General features: G+C 45.2%; 1 protein-coding gene across 6 annotated transcripts in view; it reads left to right on the top strand.

The window, feature by feature from the left end:
- Window positions 1-21,099, top strand: part of LOC147101090 (zinc finger protein 652-like) — a 77,265-nt gene extending 56,166 nt beyond the window's left edge. For 4 of the 6 annotated variants that reach the window (XM_085966268.1, XM_085966265.1, XM_085966269.1 and 1 more), the window contains 3 exons: window positions 8,262-8,410; window positions 9,870-10,014; window positions 19,922-21,099. In XM_085966268.1, the coding sequence (XP_085822394.1) occupies window positions 8,262-8,410; window positions 9,870-10,014; window positions 19,922-20,403 (776 nt within the window). In that variant the 3' untranslated portion in view covers window positions 20,404-21,099. The remainder of the gene's footprint in view (window positions 1-8,261; window positions 8,411-9,869; window positions 10,015-19,921) is intronic. The other 2 variants (XM_085966270.1, XM_085966264.1) reach the window with 1 other exon arrangement.
- Window positions 21,100-22,300: the final 1,201 nt, after the last annotated feature.

Here is a 22,300-nt window from a genome sequence, read left to right as displayed (position 1 = left end):
CCAGAACTGGATGCAGTACTCAAGGTGTGGTCTGACCAGAGCACCGTACAGTTTGATCATGACTTTCTCTGACTTGTATTCAACTGTTTTGGCTATATAATTCAATATTCTTTTGGCTTTGTTGATTGCCGCTGTGGATTGATGGGGCTTGTTTAGCATAGAGTCTATTAAGGCTCCTAGGTCTCTTTCCACATCATTCTTAGCTATTTCAACACCAGATTATTGAGTACACGTGTTGCTTATTTATCCATCTTGTGTGCAGTACTTTGCATTTGTCTGTATTAAATTTCTTCTGCCCAAATACTTATTTTGTCCAGCTCATTCTAATTTTTGAGCTGCTTTCTCTGATTTTTTTCTGCCCCTACCAGTTTGGTATCATCAGCAATTTGACCACTTTGAGTTTTGGAGACTAGGGCCACGATTTTGCTGGCGCTCAGAGGGCGGGTTTGGAGGCAGGTCAGAGGTTAAAGTCGTTTTGATTGATGGCGGGTTGCGAACCTGCCGCCATCCCGCCGCCATGCAACTTTGCAAAGTGTCGGGTCTGGGAGTCCCGATCAGACCCGACACCAAGCGACGGGAGAGGCACTTAAGCCTACATAATCCCATTTTACCAGGCTCTTCCCATTTTACAACATTTTCAGCATGTTCCACATCGTGCGCCAAACATGCCAGCTCATTGTGCCGGGTTCAACAACTACCTGAATTCTTGACAGCTGCACCTGCAGCATAAAAGCGGACCTGTAACATGGCTGACCTTCAGATGGCAGAACCTTGTGTTTTGAGGTGTTGGAACACATTTTGCAGGCCTATTGAGCTTGTAAGTGTTTAAGCTAAGATCCATATGCACTGTGACCTCCTTGGAAAACTCTCTCCCCGCATTGACTGAGCGCTTATAACATCTATTCCTCAACTGACGTATATACCAGCGGAATGGGAACCATTTATACCCTCTCATCCTGATCCTCTGAATCGGAGGAAGTGCAGCCGCGGCAGCAGCAGAACCAGGCACAACAGCAGCAGCAACAACAGGAGTGCCAACCTTCTCCTCAGCCACCTGATGGTGCACGGGGCAGAGGGCGTCAGCGCAGAGCTGCACCTCGCCGCAGGAGATACCCCCAACACAGGGCTTACAGGTAGAGGATGAGCTTCCTCAACATGAGTGAGCAGCAGTGCCAAAGGAGGCTGAGACTTTCGCGAGAGGTAGTTGCTGACATCTGCACAATGCTGCACCAACTGTTGGAGCCCAGAGGAGCGGGTGGACACTCCTTACCAGTGGCTGTCAAAGTCGCCACCACCCTCTTTTTTTTGCTTCAAGGTCCTTCCAGGGATCATCAGCAGACTTCAGTGGCATCTCCCAGTTGGCTGCACACACTTACATCACGCAGGTTACCGATGCCCTCTTTGCAAAGGCACACAATTACATCCACTTTTCCATGGATGAAGCAAGCAAGTGTAACCGCGTGTGCGGTTGGCTTTGCAAATATGGCAGGCATGCCAAGGGTACAGGGTGTCGTAGACTGCACACATGTGGCTATTAGGGCACCCCATCACAACCCAGCTGTATTTGTCAACCGCAAGGGCTTCCACTCCCTTAACGTTCAGCTGGTATGTAACCACAGGAAGAACATTATGCATGTTTGCGCCAAGTTCCCTGGCAGTTGCCATGACTCGTTCATCCTGCGGCAGTTGACTGTGCCTCAGCTGCTTAATCCACCAACCCAACTTTCTGGATGGCTACTTGGAGACAAGGGCTATCCCCTGAAGACGTGGCTAATGACACCGATGAGGAGGCCATCAAACGAAGCTGAGGAGCGCTACAATGGGAGCCAAGTTTCCACCAGAGGCATCATCGAGCAAACCATCGGCTTGCTCAAAATGCGATTCAGATGCCTCGACAGATCAGGTGGAGCCCTACAGTACTCACCAGCCAGGCTCTCCAGAATCATCATGGTCTGCTGTGCACTGCACAACATTGCACAGCAACGTGGCTTACCGCTGCCTGAGGAACAAATGGCTCAGTGCACAGCTTCCTCGGAGGAGGAGGAAGACCTTGCGGAGGTGAATGTGCCAGTTCCACCAGCACGCGAGCACATTGCTGGCCGTGAGGCAAGGGATGCACTAATCTATGCCAGATTCGCTTAAGTTTATGAAGCAAACACATGTGGCTGCCACCTTCTTAACACACCATACACCATCTGTACAATAAACTCTGGGTTCCTATCACTCTCACCACCATCATTATAGATGAAAGGCGCCCTGACACCTCACTGTGACACTTCCATTTCTGGGCACACACAGGCCAACTCTTTGGATCTTTGCCATCGCATTTCTTTATTACAATTGAAATAACGATGATAATCTTCACTTTGTATTACATCAAAACACCCAAGTGACTATTTGTGTGTTAACTTTCTGTTATGCGTGCTTCTATGTGGTGCTTCCCCTGTGGCTTCAGCAGATGTTGAGGCACCTGGCTCACTTTCATGCTGCTCCTGCTTCAACACCTTTGGCGGGCGTACTTTGGGTTTGGGAGTCTGGGAGGGCTTGGCAACAGTCTGCTTTTCCTGCAGCTGTGCAGGGGCTGAGACGGCCATCTCAGTTGGGTGAGGAATCTGGGGCTCTGACCGAGGGCTCCTCCGTGGCATGGGAGTATGAGCGCTTGAAGAGAAGCCCACACTTGTTGTCGACCACTAACATCCCTCTCATGGGTCGCCCGCACTTCGCTGCTAACAAGTAGCTGGAGAGCACCTTGCTGCACATCAGTGGGGTCATGAGGACCCGTCTCTGTACTGACAGTCCTCATAACGGGGACGTCCATGTACCTCTGGTGTCTCTCCTCAATAGATGCCCATCTATCCTCCATAGCAGACCATCTACTGTATTTAGAAGAGTCACCATGTGATATACCTAGCAATTCATCCAATGAAAAGCGACGAGTTAAGATAGTAACTATAGGTTTTTATTGGCTAAATGACAGAGCCCACCCTCGTGGGTGATCGGGTCCAACAAGGAGGAATACCAGCCAGTCGACCACCTTTATACCTGGGCAAGCAGGCGGAGCCATGGGCGGAGTCAGCTGTGGTCAGCCCAGGTATAACAGCGTGACAAGAGGTGACCTTGTGTAGTGATTAAACAGTGATAACCATAGTGTAACGATAGTGAACGATAAAAGTGGTTTACCACACCATGCTCTGTTGAGTCTGGAGAGTTATGCCCTCCAAGGAGGTTGCCACCCACTCCATAGCGACACATTCATGCACCATTACCTCCACCAAGGCATTGCTCATGTTTGAGATGGACTCCTCCATTCTCTGCACGCTCGCAGTTATCGTGGATGCAAAACCTATCAGAGACTCCTGCACTTGTTGCTAAAGTTCCAGCACTGCTTTCTTTCTGGATGGCCCCAGAGGCACAGGGTCCACATGCAGCTGACCAGTGGATACCGTGTGGTACCTCGCCGACGCCACCCAGGACCAAGTATACAGGGTGCATTAAATATCAGCAAAACTGTAAATTGTACAACAGTCCCTGACTCAACAGTTGTACTTCAGATCCTGTCTTGGCATAGAAAGCCAGTACCCAAAGAACATTTGACATAGTACGGGGGCAGGTAAAGAGTTTCTTCTGACCACCCTGCATGATCTTTGGAGCAATTTTTTTTTGCTTGGCCGAGTCGTCGTCGTCGTACGTGTCTTCACACTGTTCCCTTTGGGGAACTGTATGAAGTGGTGGAAGGATTTCTGGCCGCGTTAACGCTCCTTCCGTGACCGTAACCATCTACATACCAGCCATTAGGGTGGTTAGTCCTATGGCGGGAGGGTTTTACGGGCTCCCACAACCCATACGAGGGGGAGGGCCACCCACACCCACGGACGCAAGTATCCCGCTGGATGTCAACCCAGGATTTAGAGCCGGAGCTCCGCCTCCACTTGCCGGGACTGTCTGGAGCGGGGTTCGAAACCCTACACCTTCTGGCCCAGCGGCGGGGATGCTACCGCTACGCCAAAGGCCCACTCCCCTTGGCTGAGTGATGGAGAAGAACATAATCCACATCCCCACTGGGATACCCCCAACATCTGCACTTGCCTTGATCTCAGCTCAATGGAAATTAAAACTTTTTTAAAAATATTCTTTCATGGAATGTGGGTGTCACTGGCCAGGCCAGCATTTATTGCCAATCCCTAATTGCCCTTGAGAAAGTACATGATGTGTTCTGTACTCTGGTCTGAGGGCAAGAATCTGTAGATTTGGTATGTAATTTACTATGCTTCACCTTCAAGTCCTGGTCAATATTTATCCCTCAATCAACATCACTAAAAAACAGATTATCTGGTCATTATCACATTGCTGTTTGTGGGAGCTTGCTGTGCGCAAATTGGCTGTCGCGTTTCCTCCATTACAACAGTAACTACGCTTCAAAAAAGTACATCATTGGCTGTAAAGCGCTTTGGGAAGTCCTGCGGTTGTGACAGGTGCTATATAAATGCAAGTCTTTTCTTTTACCTTCACAGGGCAAGGTACTCTGCTTTATTTTCATTGAGCTAGGATGAAAACAAATGTAGATGTTGGGGATAGCCCAATGGGCAGGTAGATAATCTGCTTCTCTAAATCACTCAGCCAAAAATAACAATGTATTTAATGCCCCCTTCAAGAATAAGTGGTCTAGTAATATGACGGGGCTGTCACTCCTGTGAAATCAATTTGCATTGCGGGATGGATTCTATAGCACCACTAGCAACACAAAAACAACTGCAGTTTGTGCACAGGCTATTGTTTAAATGTTGTGATGACAAATTTTTACATCTAAGCCAATGATATGAAACCATAATACAAATGTAATATGCAAAAAGATGTAAAATAGCAGCAATTCACCTTTGCCACTAGCACCACTGCAAAAGAGCAGCCAAATACTGTCCCTTGAGCAGGTTCTTTGCACCTTTTGATGGCAGCAGCAGTGCCTAATTTACATGACAGCACTGCCACCAAAGTCAGGACTGCTGTTGATAGCATTGCTGTAAGTATATAGGGTCTGCGGTGGATCCGTTGGTCAGGATCACGGCTTGCATGTCATCGTGAAGCAAGCGGAGGATGGTGACAAACTTTTGAGGGCTGCCGAATTTGAGGAGGACACTCCATATTCCCTCACAGTTGACGGTGTCAAAGGCCTTTGTGAAGTCAAAGAAGGCCATGTACAGCGGTTGGTGCTGTTCCCTGCATTTATCTTGTAGTTGACGCGCAGTGAAGATCATGCCCATTGCGCCCCTTAGTGGGCGGAATCCGCATTGCAACTCTGGGAGGAGCTCTTCAGCCACTGGGAGAAGGTGATTGAGGAGGATTCTTGCAATGACTTTCCCTGTGGCAGACAGCAGGGAGACTCCTCTGCAATTACCGCAATCGGACTTGACCCAATTCACGTACGGACCGGGGTCAAGCAAAGCTGTGTCATCACACCAACGCTCTTCTCAACCTTCCTGGCTGCAATGCTCCATCTCACCCTCAGTAAGCTCCCCGCTGGAGTGGAGCTAAACTACAGAACAAACGGGAAACTGTTTCAACCTCCGTCGCCTCCAGTCCAGATCCAAGGTCGTCACATCCTCTGTTATCGAATTACAGTAAGCAGACGACGCTTGCGTCTGCGCACACTCTCAAACCATCGTCAACACCTTCACCGAAGCATACGAGAGCATGGGCTAAAAATTCGGTGGCGCCGCGTTTGGGGTGCCAAGCTTACCTGGGCGCCGGAAGTCCCGCCCCGGAAGGAGCCGGGAGCGCCAGCCCGATATTCAGTTTGAGCGCTCCAAGAGGGACGCGGGGCACTGCTCAAGGCGCCCCGCATCCCTCTTGGGGCGCTCAAACTGAATATCGCAGCGCAACGTGCCGCAGTGCCTTACGCTGTGGCACGGCGTGCTGCGGTACTGCAGGCCTTCCTCCCCTTAAGGGGGAGGGGCCTGCACCTGCGCGATCACCGATCGCGAGTGCTGGCAAAAGAGCCCGGCACCGAGGAGAAGTGCCGGGCTCTCGGGACACAGCCGGCACTGCCCGGCCGGGGGGGGGGGGGGTGGGGGGGCGGAGGAGTGAGATTCAGGAGGCTGGGGAGGGCGGCACGAGGAGGTGCTGGCAGGCGGCCACCGAAAAAAAAATGGCCGCCCCGCACCTCCCCCTTAATTTGCGCCACTACCGCCACAGGTAGGCCCCCCTGAACTGGTCGCGATTTGCGACCGGCGCTACGGGGTGGGCGCAACCCAATATCGCATTCGGGGCGCTGTGCACACTGATGACGTCATCGGCGGCGGCGCAGCGCTACAGGCTAACGCCGCCATTAGCGTCCCGCTAAACTTCGCGGGAGGCGTGGCCAGTGGCGCTAAAGCCACTGAGTGCCCTCTTTAGGCGCTAACTGGTGGCGCAGCCCACCGAATTTCTAGGCCCATGAGCCTTACACTAAACATCCGTAAGACAAAGGTCCTCTACCAACTTGCCCCCACCACACAGCATTGCTCCCCGATTTATCAAAATCCATGGCGAGGCCTTGGACAACGTGGACCATTTTCCATACCTCGGGAGCCTACTGTCAACAAGGGCAGACGTCGATGACGAAGTCCAACACCGCCTTCAGTGTGCCAGTGCAGCCTTCTGGTTGCCTGAGGAAGACAGTGTTTGAAGACCAGGACCTCAAACCCAGCACCAAGCTCATGGACTACAGAGCAGTAGTGATACCCGCCCTCCTGTATGCTTCAGAGACATGGACCATGTACAGCAGGCACCTCAAAGCACTGGAGAGGTACCACCAACGCTGCCTCTGCAAGATCCTGCAAATCCATTGGCAGGATAGGCGCACCAACGTCAGTGTTCTAGCTCAGGCCAACATCCCCAGCATCGAAGCTTTGACCATGCTGAATCCGCTCCAATGGACTGGCCACATCGTCCGCATGCCCGATACGAGACTCCCAAAACAAGCACTCTACTCGGAGCTCCGACACGGCAAGAGAGCCCCATGTGGGCAAAGGAAATGCTTCAAGGACACCCTCAAAGCCTCCTTGAAAAAGTGTAACATTCCCACCGACACCTGGGAATCCCTGGCCCAAGACCACACAAAGTGGAGGAGAAGCATCCGGGAAGGCGCCGAACACCTCGAGTCTCTTCGGGAGCAAACGGAAGCCAAGCGCAAACGGCGAAAGGCGCGCACATCAACCCAAGCACCCCGCCCCCTCAACCACCGTCTGCCCCACATGTGACAGAGTCTGTAGATCCCGCATTGGACTCATCGGTCACCTGAGGACTCATTTTTAGTGTGGAAACGAGTCATCCTCGGTTCCGAGGGACTGCCTAAGAGGAGAAATATATAGGGGGCATAAGCTTTATTCGAACTTCTCATAGCACCAATTTTGGAACTTGAAAATTCCTTTAGGACCAGGTCCAGGAAAAGGACTGAAGCTTTTGAGCAAAACCTTTAGTATCTTGACCCTCCAGAGAATCTGAAAATCTTTATATTCTTCCTACTTGCAGTCTAAGAGGAACTGAATTTTTTTTTCTGTGCTCCAATTGTCACCTGCACAGGTTTGTTCTTCTGCTCCATCACCTGAGCCAGAGCAATATTCTTTTCTCAGACCTGTTCCACTCTTTAAATGGGCTCTTGGTGTACTTCCTTGCTTCTGGGGAAACACCTAATCAAGGGAAGGCAAAATATTGTATGCAGATTGATATCCTTCATTAGAGAATTTCCAGACTTGTACTGTCTCACCCTCCTGGTTCTCTGTATCTTTATTTAAAATAAATAATTCCAAATAAAATTTACTCCAAATGTACTGACTTGATAACATTTGTAGTTATTAAAAATTTTGCAAGTATAAAATAAATGTTTTACTTAACAGGTTGTGCGAATAACAACATTGGATTAATATTGCTGCATTCGGCCTGTAGTAAGGTGCAGCTGAGATATGTAACATCTGCACTTAGTACAGTGACTAATAATTCTCACTGTATTAAGTGCAGTTGTTACATACTTTTAGTCATGACTGGTAACCTGTTGTAGTCTAGAGCTTTAATGCTAGTTTAAAGAACGATGTCAGCAAACTTTTATGTATAATTTGCTTGGGATCCATGTTTGATTTTAGAAGAACGCGATGGGTTTGTTTCCTCTAATTTAGTAAATATTTAGCTTAATTGCATTGTGGTGTTTACTAAATTATTGTTTTTTTTTGGCAAGAGGAGTACTGTGTACTATAAAGATGATACAAACTGTCAATGAAATGCCTTTTGTGTAGTGCTTTGTAGCATTTGGGCACTTGTTGTTTCAGCACATACAAAGGACATGCCATTCACCTGTGAAACATGTGGGAAGTCTTTCAAGCGCAGTATGTCATTGAAGGTCCATTCTCTTCAACATTCAGGAGAGAAGCCTTTCAAATGTGAGGTAAGTTAATATATTAAGACTGTTTGTTTTTTATTTGTGATTAAAATGTTATGAATTGATACCTAATCATGTTTATCCACTCCTATTGTGTGTTTTGTGTCTTGGGTTTCCATATGGCTGCAGTCCAAAAATAAAATTAAACTTGAACTTGGACATGCATTCTAAAACCATTCTTCTCCCATGGAAATATATTTAGTTTCAAAACTATAAACTTGTTTGCTGCATGGAAGAGATTTATTGCTGGTTACACTTTCATAATTTAATTTCTTGCTTTTCTTGATATAGAACCAAATATATTACAAAATTAAATTAGAAATGTAACAAAAATAACTTGTTCAATTTAATACTAACAGTTGGACATTAAATGTATTTATATTGCATGTTCTTTTCATAAGGGAAGCCCTCATTTCTATCTTCCCAGAGAGTTGCAGTTAAAATCAGAAATTCATAGCATGGGCATCTCTGGTACACTGGAACCACTGCTAATGGGACCACTGTAGAAACTAAAGTTAAGATTATATGATTAGGAGCTTCATGGTTTATTTAAAGGCAAAATATAAAATGTCACAATGTATTTAAACATTTTACTAATTAAATCTTCATTAGTGTTCAAAAAGTGTACAAGATCATGTTTAATAATCCATAGAAAACTATATGGATCACCGATTTATAGTGTATTGCCTGCAATGTCACAGGATGCTGCAGCACGGCTAAATTAAATGGACGAAACCCAACCCTAATTAAAATGGTTATTAATCTGACAGGATATTTTGCGTTGTGACTAGTTTTTAGTCATGCCTGACTAGGTAATAGTGAAAGTGTATCGAACAACGTAGAAGAATTAAAGAGGCTGCGATTATATTGACATAATAACTGAACTGGATACTAGAAATTGATCCCAGAATGCGACTAGATAGTTTAGCAATGCATTGTGCGTTACTTCACTGCCATCAGTTTTACTTGTAAGGCCTGTGCAGTATTACAGCTGAAATGTACAGTAACATGAGGAATTACTTTGTGTTGTCTGAGCATCTTGAACTGCCTCTCTCCTGCAATATCAGTTCATTACTGGATTACTGATCTGTTGCTGGTCTGAGCTTGGACCCAGTCCTAATACAGAGTGACCATGAGCTAATTGTGAGAGCACTTCCTATACTCGATCAACCAAAAAAAACTAAGGTTGATGTGCTAATGGCATACTATCTGCTCATTAAAGATGCATAAATGGGTAACTGAGTGTTTGTCTTTAAAATTGTTAAAAACTTGTAATAATCATGACTGAAGCATTCATTTATGTGAAGCTGAGAAAACTCCTTAAAAATAGTGATTTTCTAAATTATCGACTGTTTACAACAGAATGCTTTCATTTTTGAAGGAGCCATTAAACTCAAATTCTGATTTATTAGTTATACAATGCAAAATATTCGAATGTTAAAGTAGATTCATCTTTTTATTTCAGAACTGTGATGAACGATTTCAGTACAAGTACCAGCTTCGCTCTCACATGAGTATTCATATTGGTCATAAACAGTTTATGTGCCAGTGGTGTGGCAAGGACTTCAACATGAAACAGTATTTTGATGAGCATATGAAGACTCACACTGGTAAGAGCATGGTTCTGTGACTAAACTCTGATTTGTATTTCTAACCAAAGTTCATATTTCAATGTGCGCTTACTGACATTTGCAACAGACAACAAAAGCACTAAGTGAGCTTTTCAAAGGGGGGTTGGTTTCTCCCAAGCATAACCACTTTGGCAAAATGACATCTGGTTTGTGTCATGAGAGGTAGTACAATCTAATTTTGGTTCTATTGTGTATATATTCCGGCTAATATCGTCTCATGCTGTAGACGTGCTTTAACTTTATCAAGAACTAAGGCTTGTGAAATAAAATTTGCTTTCATTTGGGAGTTAAAATTCTATACAGTTGTACATGCTGATGCAGTGGGCCCAAAATGCATTGCAAGCAAAAACATTGATATTCCTTTTCTGGTGGTGAAATTTAAACCCAGTGCTATAGCTGTATTTTTTGCTTAATGAGTTATGCTCTCATAAGGACAAGAAAAGCTGTTGGTACAAACTGGAGTTTATTTTAAATTACGCCAAAGCCACATGCCACAGGAAAACAGAATATTAGTAAATCAGTAAACTGTCGGAGCAAATAAATTGATGCAGAGTAGTTCATATCTTGTATTTTCCACTGTGACAGCCTGCAAGCTATTTTTGTATCAAATTGGGCTGCCTCTAATAAACAGATTTTCTGTAACTTGGTTAAGGAGGGCACTAGAACATATTAGGGTGTGTGGACCAGTTAATTCCACCTCGTAATGTGTTGAGGAGAATCATAGTTTCCTGGAGCTTATTTGCTTTGCCTTATGGAATCTCGGTGGAATTTCTCAGAAATGTTCTTGAAGTTAGCCATAGTTTTTTTTCACTCCCCCGGAGCTGGCATTACTATCGGGTGGGGAGGGTGGTGCACAAGGTTACTTCATTGCGTGGAAAGTGCGAGCATCCAATGGACTTGATGGTCTTTCCTCGCCCTTTTCCTATTTTCAAACACTAAAGTAAAGTGAAAGAATTGAATTGAAAAGTTGATTTCCTAGTTATAGTATACCCTGGCTAAATAAAAGTAGCTTCCTTTATTTGTGAACACATGCTTTTCACTTCAGTGAATGTCAACCAGTGCTTTACCTCACCAGTTTCTCTCAAGTGTGATTTACTTATTTTGATTTTCAGCATCCTTTCAGTTAACAAATAACATATGTACAATGCAGACATGAATGACTTTTACTGAAGCAGTACTGTTTAATTCACAACTATTTATACTTGCTGTAGTTTCAAGGACTTTATTGGCTAATTTAGAGAGTGCAATCTCAGGTGTTTTCTTGAAAGGTCACGAAAACGAGAGGGATTTTAATTTTATTACATATGCTGCCTACCCTTTTAGATCCCAGTTTTGTATCGGACAAAGAATTAATCTGTATTTCTTAATAGCTGGGTATGAACTTTAATTCTTTGTGAGTCTAAGAAACTCTGAAAACTTGCAGAATGCAACAATTTCTAAATAAACATAAAACAAACCTTTTGTCATGTTTTTGTAAGTGTTAGCTCAGCTCTTTCCAAAAAGAACAAAAATACAATAATTGGTTTGATTAAAAAGTTATTTTCCTGTTGTTACTTTGTCTTCACTTTTCCATCAAAAAGGTTGTGGGTTCAAGCCCCAATCCAGGATTTGAACACCCATTTGGGGAGTGCTGCATTGTCAGAGATGCCGTCTTTCAGATGAGATGTCAAAACCAAGATATTGTCTGCCTATTCAGGTGGACGTAAAAGGTCCCATGGGGCTATTCAAAGAAGAATCATAGAATAGTACAGCACAGAAGGAGGCCATTCAGCCCATCGAGTCTGCGCCAGCTCTTTCGAAGAGCAATTCAGTTAGTCCCACTCCCCCCGCTCTTTCCCCAAATCCCTGCAATTTTTTCTCCTTCAAGTATTTATCCAATTCCCTTTTGAAGGCTACAGTTGAATCTGTATCCACCGCCCTATCCGGATAGTGTATTCCAAATCCTAACCACTCGTTGCGTAAAAATGTTTTCCCTCATGTCACCTCTGGTTCTTTTGCCAATCACCTTAAATCTGTGCCCTGTCGTTTATAGATCCTTCAGCCATTGGAAACAGTTTCTCTTTATTTACTCTATCTAAATCCTTTATGATTTTAAACACCTCTATCAAATCTCCTCTTGTCCTTCTGCAACGAGAACAACCCAGAGTTCTCCCAGTGTTCTCACCAACATTTATCTCATTGCTGTTTGTGGGACCTCACTGAGTATAAATTGGCTGCTATGTTTGCCTACATAATGACAGTGACTACATTGCAAAATTAATTCATTGGCTATGAAGTGAATTGGGGAATCCTGAAGGTGTGAAAGGTGCTATATAAATGCCAGCTTGTTCTTCCCAATTTTTAACTGTGCTATCCTATATTGAAACAGTGTATACCATATTTTGTACTATCTGTCAAATCTTAAAGCCACCCGGGAGGCAGGGCCTGACTTGCATGCGAGGCCTCGGTTTTCCGCCCGCAGCCAGCCAGATCGAGAGGCTGGCTGGCTCCGGACATGTAGGCTTGCAGCCACACACAGGAGGGAGGGTTTGCGTGAGGGCCGGGCCATTATATGGATCGGTGGGGGGGAGGGGGAGGGCGGGTGGAGAGGAAGAGAGGATCGGGGCCGGACGATTGGGTGAGTGGGGGGTGAAGGGAAGATCGTGGCCGGAGGATCGGTGGGGGGGGTGGAGAGAGGATGGTGGCCGGCCTCAACATCATCGTTGGGGAGGGGGAATACCTGGGGGGTGATCGGAGGCCTTGTGAGGGGGTCGCCGATCACAGGAGGGTGGGTTAGGTAGGGACCCTGGATCCAGGAAGTAGGTATAAAGGCACTTACCTCCTGGATCCAGCAGTCCCCGCCTTGCTGTAACATTGTGTGAAACCTGTCCACATGCAGTTAAAAACAAAATGGAGGTTCAAAAAAGATGCTTCCAGCCTCATTATAATATTTAAATTGACGTCCTGCCCCCTGGGAGCGGGTTGGTCACTAGCCCAATCTCCATTAAAAGCAGAAGTGGGCAAGTTGGAGGAGGTTTCCGGTCGGGAATCCGATTTTTAACAATTTAACTACCTCCATGATCCAAACCCACCCATTTTTTGAGGTTAAAATCCCCCCCCCCCCCCCCCCCCCCCCCAAAAGAGCCTGCTTCTCTGGATAAATTCAATTTGCAATATGTCCACAGCTGTAATTACATTCCATTAGGAGAAAACAAAGACGGTAGGTAGCAGCTAGAGATGTAAGCAGAATCAAATTCAGAACCCAGTATAACCTGAATTATTTTGGGATGATGAAATCCATTTTAATTGTATTTTAAACGAAAAGTCAAATTAAAATAAAACCTTGCTCATGTAGAGAGGGAAAAATGTCATCCAACGCACATACACTGCTACTTGTCTGTATTTCACTTTCGTAGTAGATGAAAGCCAAGTAACTTGTTTATGGCCAGTGTCTCAATAGCAAAGTGGCAAGCTGGTAATGAAAACAAATAAAAGCAGAAAATTCTGGAAATACTCAGCAGGTCAGGCAGCATCTGTGGAGAGAGAAACAGAGTTAATGTTTCAGGTCGATGACCCTTCGTCAGAACTGGAAAAAGTTGGAGATAGAACAGATTTTTAAGCAAGTGTAGGGGCAGGGAAAGTGGGGAGGGGAGGAAAGAACAAAAGGGAAGGTCTGTGATAGGATGGAAGGCAGGAGAGATTGAGACGCAAAAGGAGATTGTAATGGGACAAGCTAAGAAACAAAAGATGACTCTAGATGAAGTGTAAATGGCAGAATGATCGATAGCTGCCATGTGAGAGAGAAAAAAGATAGGGGCAGAAGTTATGGTCTGAAATTGTTGAACTCGATGTTGAGTCCGGAAGGCTGTAAAGTGCCTAATCGAAAGATGCGGTGCTGTTCCTCGAGCTTACGTTGAGCTTCATTGGAACAGTGCAAGAGGCTGAGGTCAGAGTGGGAGTGGAGTGGAGAATTAAAGTGACAGGCGACCGGAAGCTCGGGAGCACCCTTACGGACTGAGCGGAGGTGTTCCGCAAAGCGGTCACCCAATCTGCATTTGGTCTCCCCAATGTAGAGGAGACCGCATCGTAAGCAGCGAATACAGTATATTACATTGCAAGAAGTACAAGTAAATCTCCGTTTCACCTGGAAGGAGTGTTTGGGGCCCTGGACAGTGGGAAGGGAGGAGGTAAAAGAGCATGTGTTGCATCCTGTGCTTGCACGTGAAGGTGGCGGGCGAAGGGGAAGCGGTGATATAGGAGTGGACCAGGGTGTCGCGGAGGGAGCGGTCCCTTCAGAATGCTGAAAGGGGAGGTGAGGGGCAAATGTGATTGGTGGCGGAAATGGCGGAGGATGATCCGTTGAATGTGGAGGCTGGTGGGGGGGGAAAGGTGAGGACAAGGGGAACTCTATTGTGATCCCGGGAGGGAAGGGAAGGGGTGAGAGCAGAAGTGCAGGAAATAGAACGGACACGGTCAAGGGCCGTGTTAACCACAGTAGAGGGGAATCCTCAGTTGAGGAAAAAGGAAGACATGTCGCAAACACTAGTATGGAAGGTGGCATCGTCAGAGCAGATGCGGCAGAGACGGAGAAACTGGGAGAATGGAATAGAGTCCTTATAGGAAGCGGGGTGGGAGGAAGTGTAGTCCAGATAGCTGTGGGAGTCAGTAGGCTTATAGTGAAGATTTTAATTACACGGTATCATAGTGACTCATGTCACTGTCTCTTAATCTAATGACAAGTATTTGCCTATTTTCTCTGATACTGTAATGAAGATAACCAGTCCCTTACAGAGTATGTGCTTGTTTTATTGCAGGTTATATTTGCAGGTTAATCTCTCTGGGGAGGGGAAAGAGTAGTCCACACTAGTCCCTGGTGACGCAAAGCTAAACATACATCGAGCAGTGCCTTGCACAGCAGCCATTGCAATTAGGTTTACAACTTGCAGAACACCAAAATGTTGAAATCTTCAAAACTCCTATAGAGTCTTGAGTATAAGCTACAAAGAGTAGCAGAAACTAAATTATGAATTCGAGACAAAACTGTAGGCCCCACAAAATGTTAATTCAGATGGCTAGAGTGCAGTTTGTCACGGAGTGCAGATCGGAACAGAGTGTTAAGCTGCAAGTTTGGTGAGTGAGGGAGTTCGGGGAGGGAGGTGTTCCTTTCTTTTTCCATCTTTGTCAGCTTCCAGGAGAGCAGGAGCTAAAAAGCTGCACAAGAGGGGACAGAGAACCAGCGGTGAGTATTTCTACAGTATTTCTACATTCCAGTCATTAAAGTAAAAGTAAGGTCTCTAGTTTAGAGTAAGTAGTGTTTAAAGGGAAGTAAGGTCCCTAGTGTATTTAATATTCTTCAATTTAAAGGGAGTAAATTAAGGGTAGGACATGGCAGGGCAGCTCGGCAGCGTGGAGTGCTCCTCCTGTGCTATGTTGGAAGTCAGGGACACTTTAGGTGTCCAGGGTGAACACATGTGCAGGAAGTGTCTCCAACTGCAGCTACTTGAAATCCGCATTTCGGAGCTGGAGCTGCGGCTGGAGTCACTGTGGAGCAACCGCGAAGCTGAGATCTTCGTGGATAGCACGTTTAACAAGGTGGTCACACTGCAGGTAAAGAGTGCACAGGCAGACAGGGAATGGGTGACCGCCAGACAGAGTAAAAGAACTAGGAAGGTAGTGCAGAAGTCCTCTGGGTCCATCTCCCTCTCCGACAGATTTTCCGTTTTGGATACTGATGGGGGGAGATGGTTTTTCAGGGGAATGCAGCAACAGCCAAGTCCGTGGCACTACGAGTGGCTCAGCTGCACAGGAGGGGAGGAAAAAGAGTGGGAGAGCAATAGTGATTGGAGATTCTATCGTAAGGGGAACAGATAGACGTTTCTGTGGCCGCAGACGTGACTCCAGGATGATATGTTGCCTCCCTGGTGCCAGGGTCAAGGATGTCGCTGAACGGCTGCAAGGCATTCTGAAGGGGGAGGGCGAACAGTCAGAGGTCGTGGTTTACATTGGTACGAACAACATGGGTAGAAAGAGGGATGAGGTCCTGCAACAAGAATTTAGGGAGCTAGGTAGCAGATTAAAAAGCAGGACCTCAAAGGTTGTAATCTCTGGATTACTCCCGGTGCCACGTGCTAGTGAGTATTGGAATAGGAGGATAGAGCAGATAATTGCGTGGCTAAAGAGTTGGTGCAGGAGGGAGGGCTTTAATTTCCTGGATCACTGGGTCTGCTTCTGGGGAAGGCGGAACCTGTACAAGTCGGACGGGTTGCACCTGAACCGGACCAACATCCTTGCGGGGAGGTTTTGCTGGTACTGTTGTGGGGGGAGGTTTAAACTAACTTGGCAGGGCGGTGGGATACGGAGTGGAGCTATAGTAGGGGGTGATACACATAGAGGAAAAATAAAGTCAGCCTGGAAGGCAGAGCAAATATGTAATGGCACAAGGGAGTATGGCAAGGCTGGATGGCATTTATTTTAATGCAAGGAGTCTTGTGAGTAAGGCAGATGAATTGAAGGTGTTGATGAACACATGGGCGTATGATATTGTTGCTATCACAGAGACATGGTTGAGGGAGGGGCAGGACTGGCAGCTCAATATTCCGGGGTGTAGAATCTTCAGGCGAGACAGAGGGGGTGTAAAAGAGGAGGGGGTGTCGCAATATTAATCAAGGAGTCAATTACTGCTGTAAGGAGGGATGATATCTTGGCAGGTTCCTCTAATGAGGTCATATGGGTAGAACTTAAAAACAAAAAGGGGGCAAGCACTTTGCTGGGACTGTACTATAGGCCCCCAAACAGTCAGGGGGAGATAGAGGAACAGATATGTAGGCAAGTCTCAGAGAAGTGTAGAAATAATAGGGTAATAATAGTAGGGGATTTCAACTTCCCTAATATTAACTGGGATAGTCAGTGTGAAAGGCTTAGAGGGTGCATAATTCTTAAAAGTGCATCCAGGAGAGCTTTTTGAGCCAGCATGTAGAAAGTCCTACAAGAGAGGGCATACTAGACCTAATTCTAGGGAATGTAGCTGGGCAAGTGGTAGAAGTGTTAGTAGGAGAGCATTTTGGTGACAGTGACCATAATTCAGTGAGATTTAAGGTAGTCATGGAAAAGGACAAAGATGGACTGGAAATAAAGGTTGGGGAATGGCCGATTTTAATATGATAAGGCAGATCTGGCCAAAGTGGACTGGGATCAGCTACTTGTAGGAAAATCCACATCAGAGCAGTGGGAGTCTTTCAGAAAGGAAATAGAGAGAGTACAATGGCAACATGTTCCCGTAAAGGTCAAGAGTGGGACCAGGGAACCCTGGATGTCAAGGGATATACGAGAATGGAGTAGGAAAAAAAGGGAGGCTTTTGGCAGATACAAAAGACTAAAAACAATGGAAGCCCTAGAGGAGTATAGAAGGTGCAGGGGGGTACTTAAAAAAGAAATTAGGAGAGCAAAGAGGGGGCATAAAAAAACACTGGCGGGCAAAATAAAGGAAATCCCAAGGTGTTTTACAAGTATATTAAGGGCAAGAGGATAACCAGGGAAAGTAGGGCCCATTAGGGACCAAAGTGGCAATCTGTGTGTAGAGCCAGAAGAGGTGAGGTGAGGTTTTAAATGAATATTTTGCATCTGTTCAATATGGAGAAGGATGATGTAGGCATAGAAATCAGGCAGGGGGATTGTGATATACTTGAACAAATTAGTATTGAGAGGGAGGAGGTACTAGTGGTTTTAACAGGCTTAAAAGTGGATAAATCCCCAGGCCCAGATGAGATGTATCCTAGGCTGCTGTGTGAGGCAAGGGAGGAGATTGCAGGGGCTCTGACACAAATTTTCAGAACCTCTGGCCACAGGGGAGGTGCCAGAGGACTGGAGAACAGCTAATGTAGTACCATTATTCAAGAAGGGTAGTAGGGATAAACCAGGGAATTACAGGCCAGTGAGCCTAACATCAGTGGTAGGGAAATTATTGGAAAAAATTCTGAGGGACAGAATTAGTCTCCACCTGGAGAGGCATGGATTAATCAAGGATAGTCAGCATGGCTTTGTCAGGGGGAGATCATGTCTGACCAATTTGATTGAATTTTTTGCGGGGGTGACTAGGTGTGTGGATGAGGGTAGTGCAGTTGATGTGGTCTACATGGACTTCAGTAAGGCTTTTGACAAAGTCCCACATGGGAGTCTGGTCAAGAAGGTAAGAGCCCATGGGATCCAGGGCAACGTGGCACATTGGATCCAAAACTGGCTTAGTGGCAGGAGGCAGAGGGTGATGGTCGAAGGTTGTTTTTGTGACTGGAAGCCTGTGTCCAGTGGTGTACTGCAGGGGCTGGGTCCTTTGCTGTTTGTAGTGTACATTAATGATTTAGATATGAATGTAGGAGGTATGATCATTAAGTTCGCAGATGACACGAAAATTGGTGGGGTGGTAAATAGCGAGGAGGGAAGCCTCAGGCTACAGGACGATATAGATGGGTTGTTTAGATGGGCAGAACAGTGGCAAATGAAATTTAACCCTGAAAAGTGTGAGGTGATGCATTTTGGGAGGACTAACAAGCAAGGGAATACACAATGAATGGTAGGACCCTAGGAAGGTCAGAGGATCAGAGGGACCTTGGTGTGTATGTACATCGATCCCTGAAGATAGCAGGACAGGTAGATAAGGTGGTTAAAAAGGCATATGGGATACTTGCCTTCATTAGCCGAGGCATAGAATATAAGAGCAGGGAGGTTATGATGGAGCTGTACAAAACGCTAGTTAGGCCATAGCTGGAATATTGTGTGCAGTTCTGGTCGCCACACTATAGGAAGGATGTGATTGCATTGGAGAGGGTGCAGAGGAGATTCACCAGGATGTTACCTGGGCTTCAGCTATGAAGAGAGACTGGACAGGCTGGGGTTGTTTTCCTTAGAGCAGAGAAGGCTGAGGAGGGACCTGATTGAGGTGTACAAAATTATGAGGGGCATAGATAGGGTAGATAGAAAAGAACTTTTCCCCTTAGTAGAGGGGTCATTAACCAGGGGGCATAGTATCAAGGTAAGGGGCAGGAGGCTTAGAGGGGATTTGAGGAAAAACTTTTTCACCCAGAGGGTGGTTGGAATCTGGAACTCACTGCCTGAAGGGGTGGTAGAGGCAGGGACTCTCAACATTCAAGAAGCATTTAGATGAGCACTTGAAACACCATAGCATACAAGGCTACGGACCAAGTGCTGGAAAATGGGATTAGAATAGATAGGGCTTGATGGCCGGCGCGGACACGATGGGCCGGAGGGCCTCTTTCTGTGCTGTATAACTCTATGATTCTATCCAGGTAGGTAAACATCACATTCTTATCTGTTGCAAAATGTATTCTACTGGGACAACTATTGCTTATACAGGAAACTTTGAGTTATCCGGAGGCGAACCGTCCGGCAAGCTCGAGCCACCGGCAAAAATCAGGAGCCGTTTTTTATTTTATTTTCTTTGCTTTTTTTGAACAGTCAAGCTCTGTAAGGTCTGTAGCTAAGCAACAGCTTCAGCTAGAGACGCTACAGAGACGCTTGCCGACTGTTTAGAGGCTGTTGCTAAGCAACAGGGTTTGTTGATTCATAACGGAGATCTCCGTATGTTTCAACATTAACTCTGGAGTGTCCGGCAGTTTTGAGGGAACGGCAGCAGGTCGGTGCCGGATAGCACAAAGTTTCCTGTATTAAGAGGATTCTGTTAGTTCTGCTGATGTTGTTTATTTGTTATAATGAGCTACAGTAATCCTCTTAAAGTTTGATATAATTTCAGGTGAATGCCGCCTTGTTACTATTTGGGAAACAGTACAAACTCTGCACCCATTCTAAAAGATTAAGTTTTAGTAAGTCAAAATTAATTGTAAATTGTTAATATGTTGCTTATTTGTGTAACCAAACTATTTATTTTTCTTTTCAGGGGAAAAGCCATTTATCTGCGAAATCTGTGGCAAAAGTTTCACAAGCCGACCAAACATGAAGCGCCATCGCAGAACCCACACTGGGGAGAAACCATACCCCTGCGATGTTTGTGGCCAACGATTCCGGTTCTCCAACATGTTGAAAGCCCACAAAGAGAAGTGTTTCCGGGTCACCAGCCCCGTCAACTTCCCACCCACTACTACCACTGCCTCTGTCGCCACCACACCCACCTCCCCGCCTCCACCAGTCGCCATAAGCTCTCTCGGCTCACTTCCTCCTCGGCCAATGCCGCACCCACTTTCCCATCTACATCTTCACCCTCATCATCATACGCTTTCAATTCCAGCTGTTGCACACCTTCCACCACCACCGGCTCTTTTCAATGCTGAAGTGGTGAATCATAGATGCCAAAACGAAAGCACTTTCCTGCACCATATTTCTGAAAAAAACACTGCAGCAGGTGGAAGCCACCACCACTGAAACCTCGACATTTTTATTTTCCTTTTAGCTGTGCCGAAGGTTTGGCGATACTCCTATTAATTGTGCACTAAGCAGCAAAACAAAGACCGAGCAATCATGGTGAACTACAAATATTATTTTACTAAACTTTAATGTACTTATTGCAGCTGTACAACTAGCCCACAGAACAGCAAATCAATTTTTAACTAATAATTCCATTGTGTGAGACAACTAAACTGTCTGTGTACAGTGAACTAAGGTTTTATCATTTATAATGAATTCAGATGTATCCAGTTTTGTCATTTCATATCTGTTGATAAGATATGCTTTTTTATCTTGGACTATTTCTTTTGCATTAAGAAAGTATGCTTATTTCTATTGCATTGATTAAATATTCTGGGGAAATTTAATCTACTAAATTAAATAATCTCAATCTCTTGAGACATAAGAGCATTACATATTATCACTGTGCTGCAAGGATTTTTCTGAAGCTAATAGTTAAGACTAGATCATGTTCTAGCCTAACCTGTCCATACAAAGCATTATGGAGAAGTCCTGTTAATACAAATGTCTTTCAATTTACTAAAAAAAAGTTTTTAAATGTCTGTAGAATATTTAGAAACAATTGTAAAATACAAATGTATGTTATTAAGCGTTGTAATAATTATATTTTTGTTCTTGTAGCTGTTATATACATAAAATTCAGTTTTACAAATATTCAGCACATTTATTCCAAGACGTGTCAGTGGAGAAGATGGTATATTTTGCATGTAAGCCACAATTTTAAAAATAGGCACTACTGCAGATGACTGTGGCACATATCTGCATTCTTCATTCTCGGCACCCTCCGTGATTCAGGATTACAGAGTTTCATGCAAAACAAATTGTAAGAAAGATATTTTGATGACGCATTTTGATGCCACTGATGTCACAGTCGAACTGCTTCCATTTCATGTTATACACACATCTTGTTCCCAACACAAGGACCCAAATTTGTGTTTTTCTGATGTACAGAAAGAACTTCTGTTATGCATTAGCTTTATTAGTTTTTGTTTAACTTCCATTGAGAAAATGCAGACAAGGCTACCAGTTTTAAACATTGTGTGAAATATAGTAACTTCACAATTTTGGACATCCGTGATTTCCCAATAGTAGAGATAGATGTAATATCTGTGATTATTGTGTGAGCTGCTTCAAACTGAACACACACAGGCAGCAGCTCTGAAAGACAACAGGGGTTTTAGTATTACTAGTCTTTATCCACCAATACTTGCTCCAACACTTCCAAATCAAACCAATTCTTCCTTCCTGTATTACAAACACTTTCTTCCTGTTAATGAAATGGCACTATCCACTACCCAGTTTTGTATATCAATTAATTAAACTCCTCCATACCCCTCCCCCCATAACCTGTACATACATTATTATTCTCTTTAAGTTCAGTCTTTGTGTGGATTTTCATACTTGTAGGGAATAACTCCTTCCACTCTTGAGTTCCTCAGTTCTTTCAAGTGCTGGTGACAAATCACTCTGGATAAAATCCTATCCAAGTGTTACTGCACTGGCTGTGGCTGAGGTAACTGCCTGGACAACTGAATCATCAGTTTATGGACTGGAGGCTCAGCCAGAATAGCGTGGACTTCTCCCAGGATAGGTCAATCTTGCTGTCTCCCATGTTATGCTGAGCCTTCTGCTCTTGTTTTGAAATTTTCCAATGGGTGTAGCATGTATTTGTTTAGGGAGTGTTTGTGTAAATGTTTGCACAGATCTCTCTACAACCCCACTTGAAGCAAGATGGGTTGGGGAGGAGAAGTGACAAAAGTATGTTTAATTCTATTGGTATTCTAAGGTAGCACATTCAGCGACACTGAACTGTGATCTATTGTCAGAGATGGCTTCCTTTGGTATTTCATAGGAA

Source organism: Somniosus microcephalus, chromosome 24 (assembly GCF_052327205.1).
Source record: "Somniosus microcephalus isolate GS21.2 chromosome 24, FLI_Smic_1.0, whole genome shotgun sequence".
NCBI classification, from domain to species: domain Eukaryota; kingdom Metazoa; phylum Chordata; class Chondrichthyes; order Squaliformes; family Somniosidae; genus Somniosus; species Somniosus microcephalus.
This window is presented reverse-complemented; position numbering and strand designations above follow the sequence as displayed.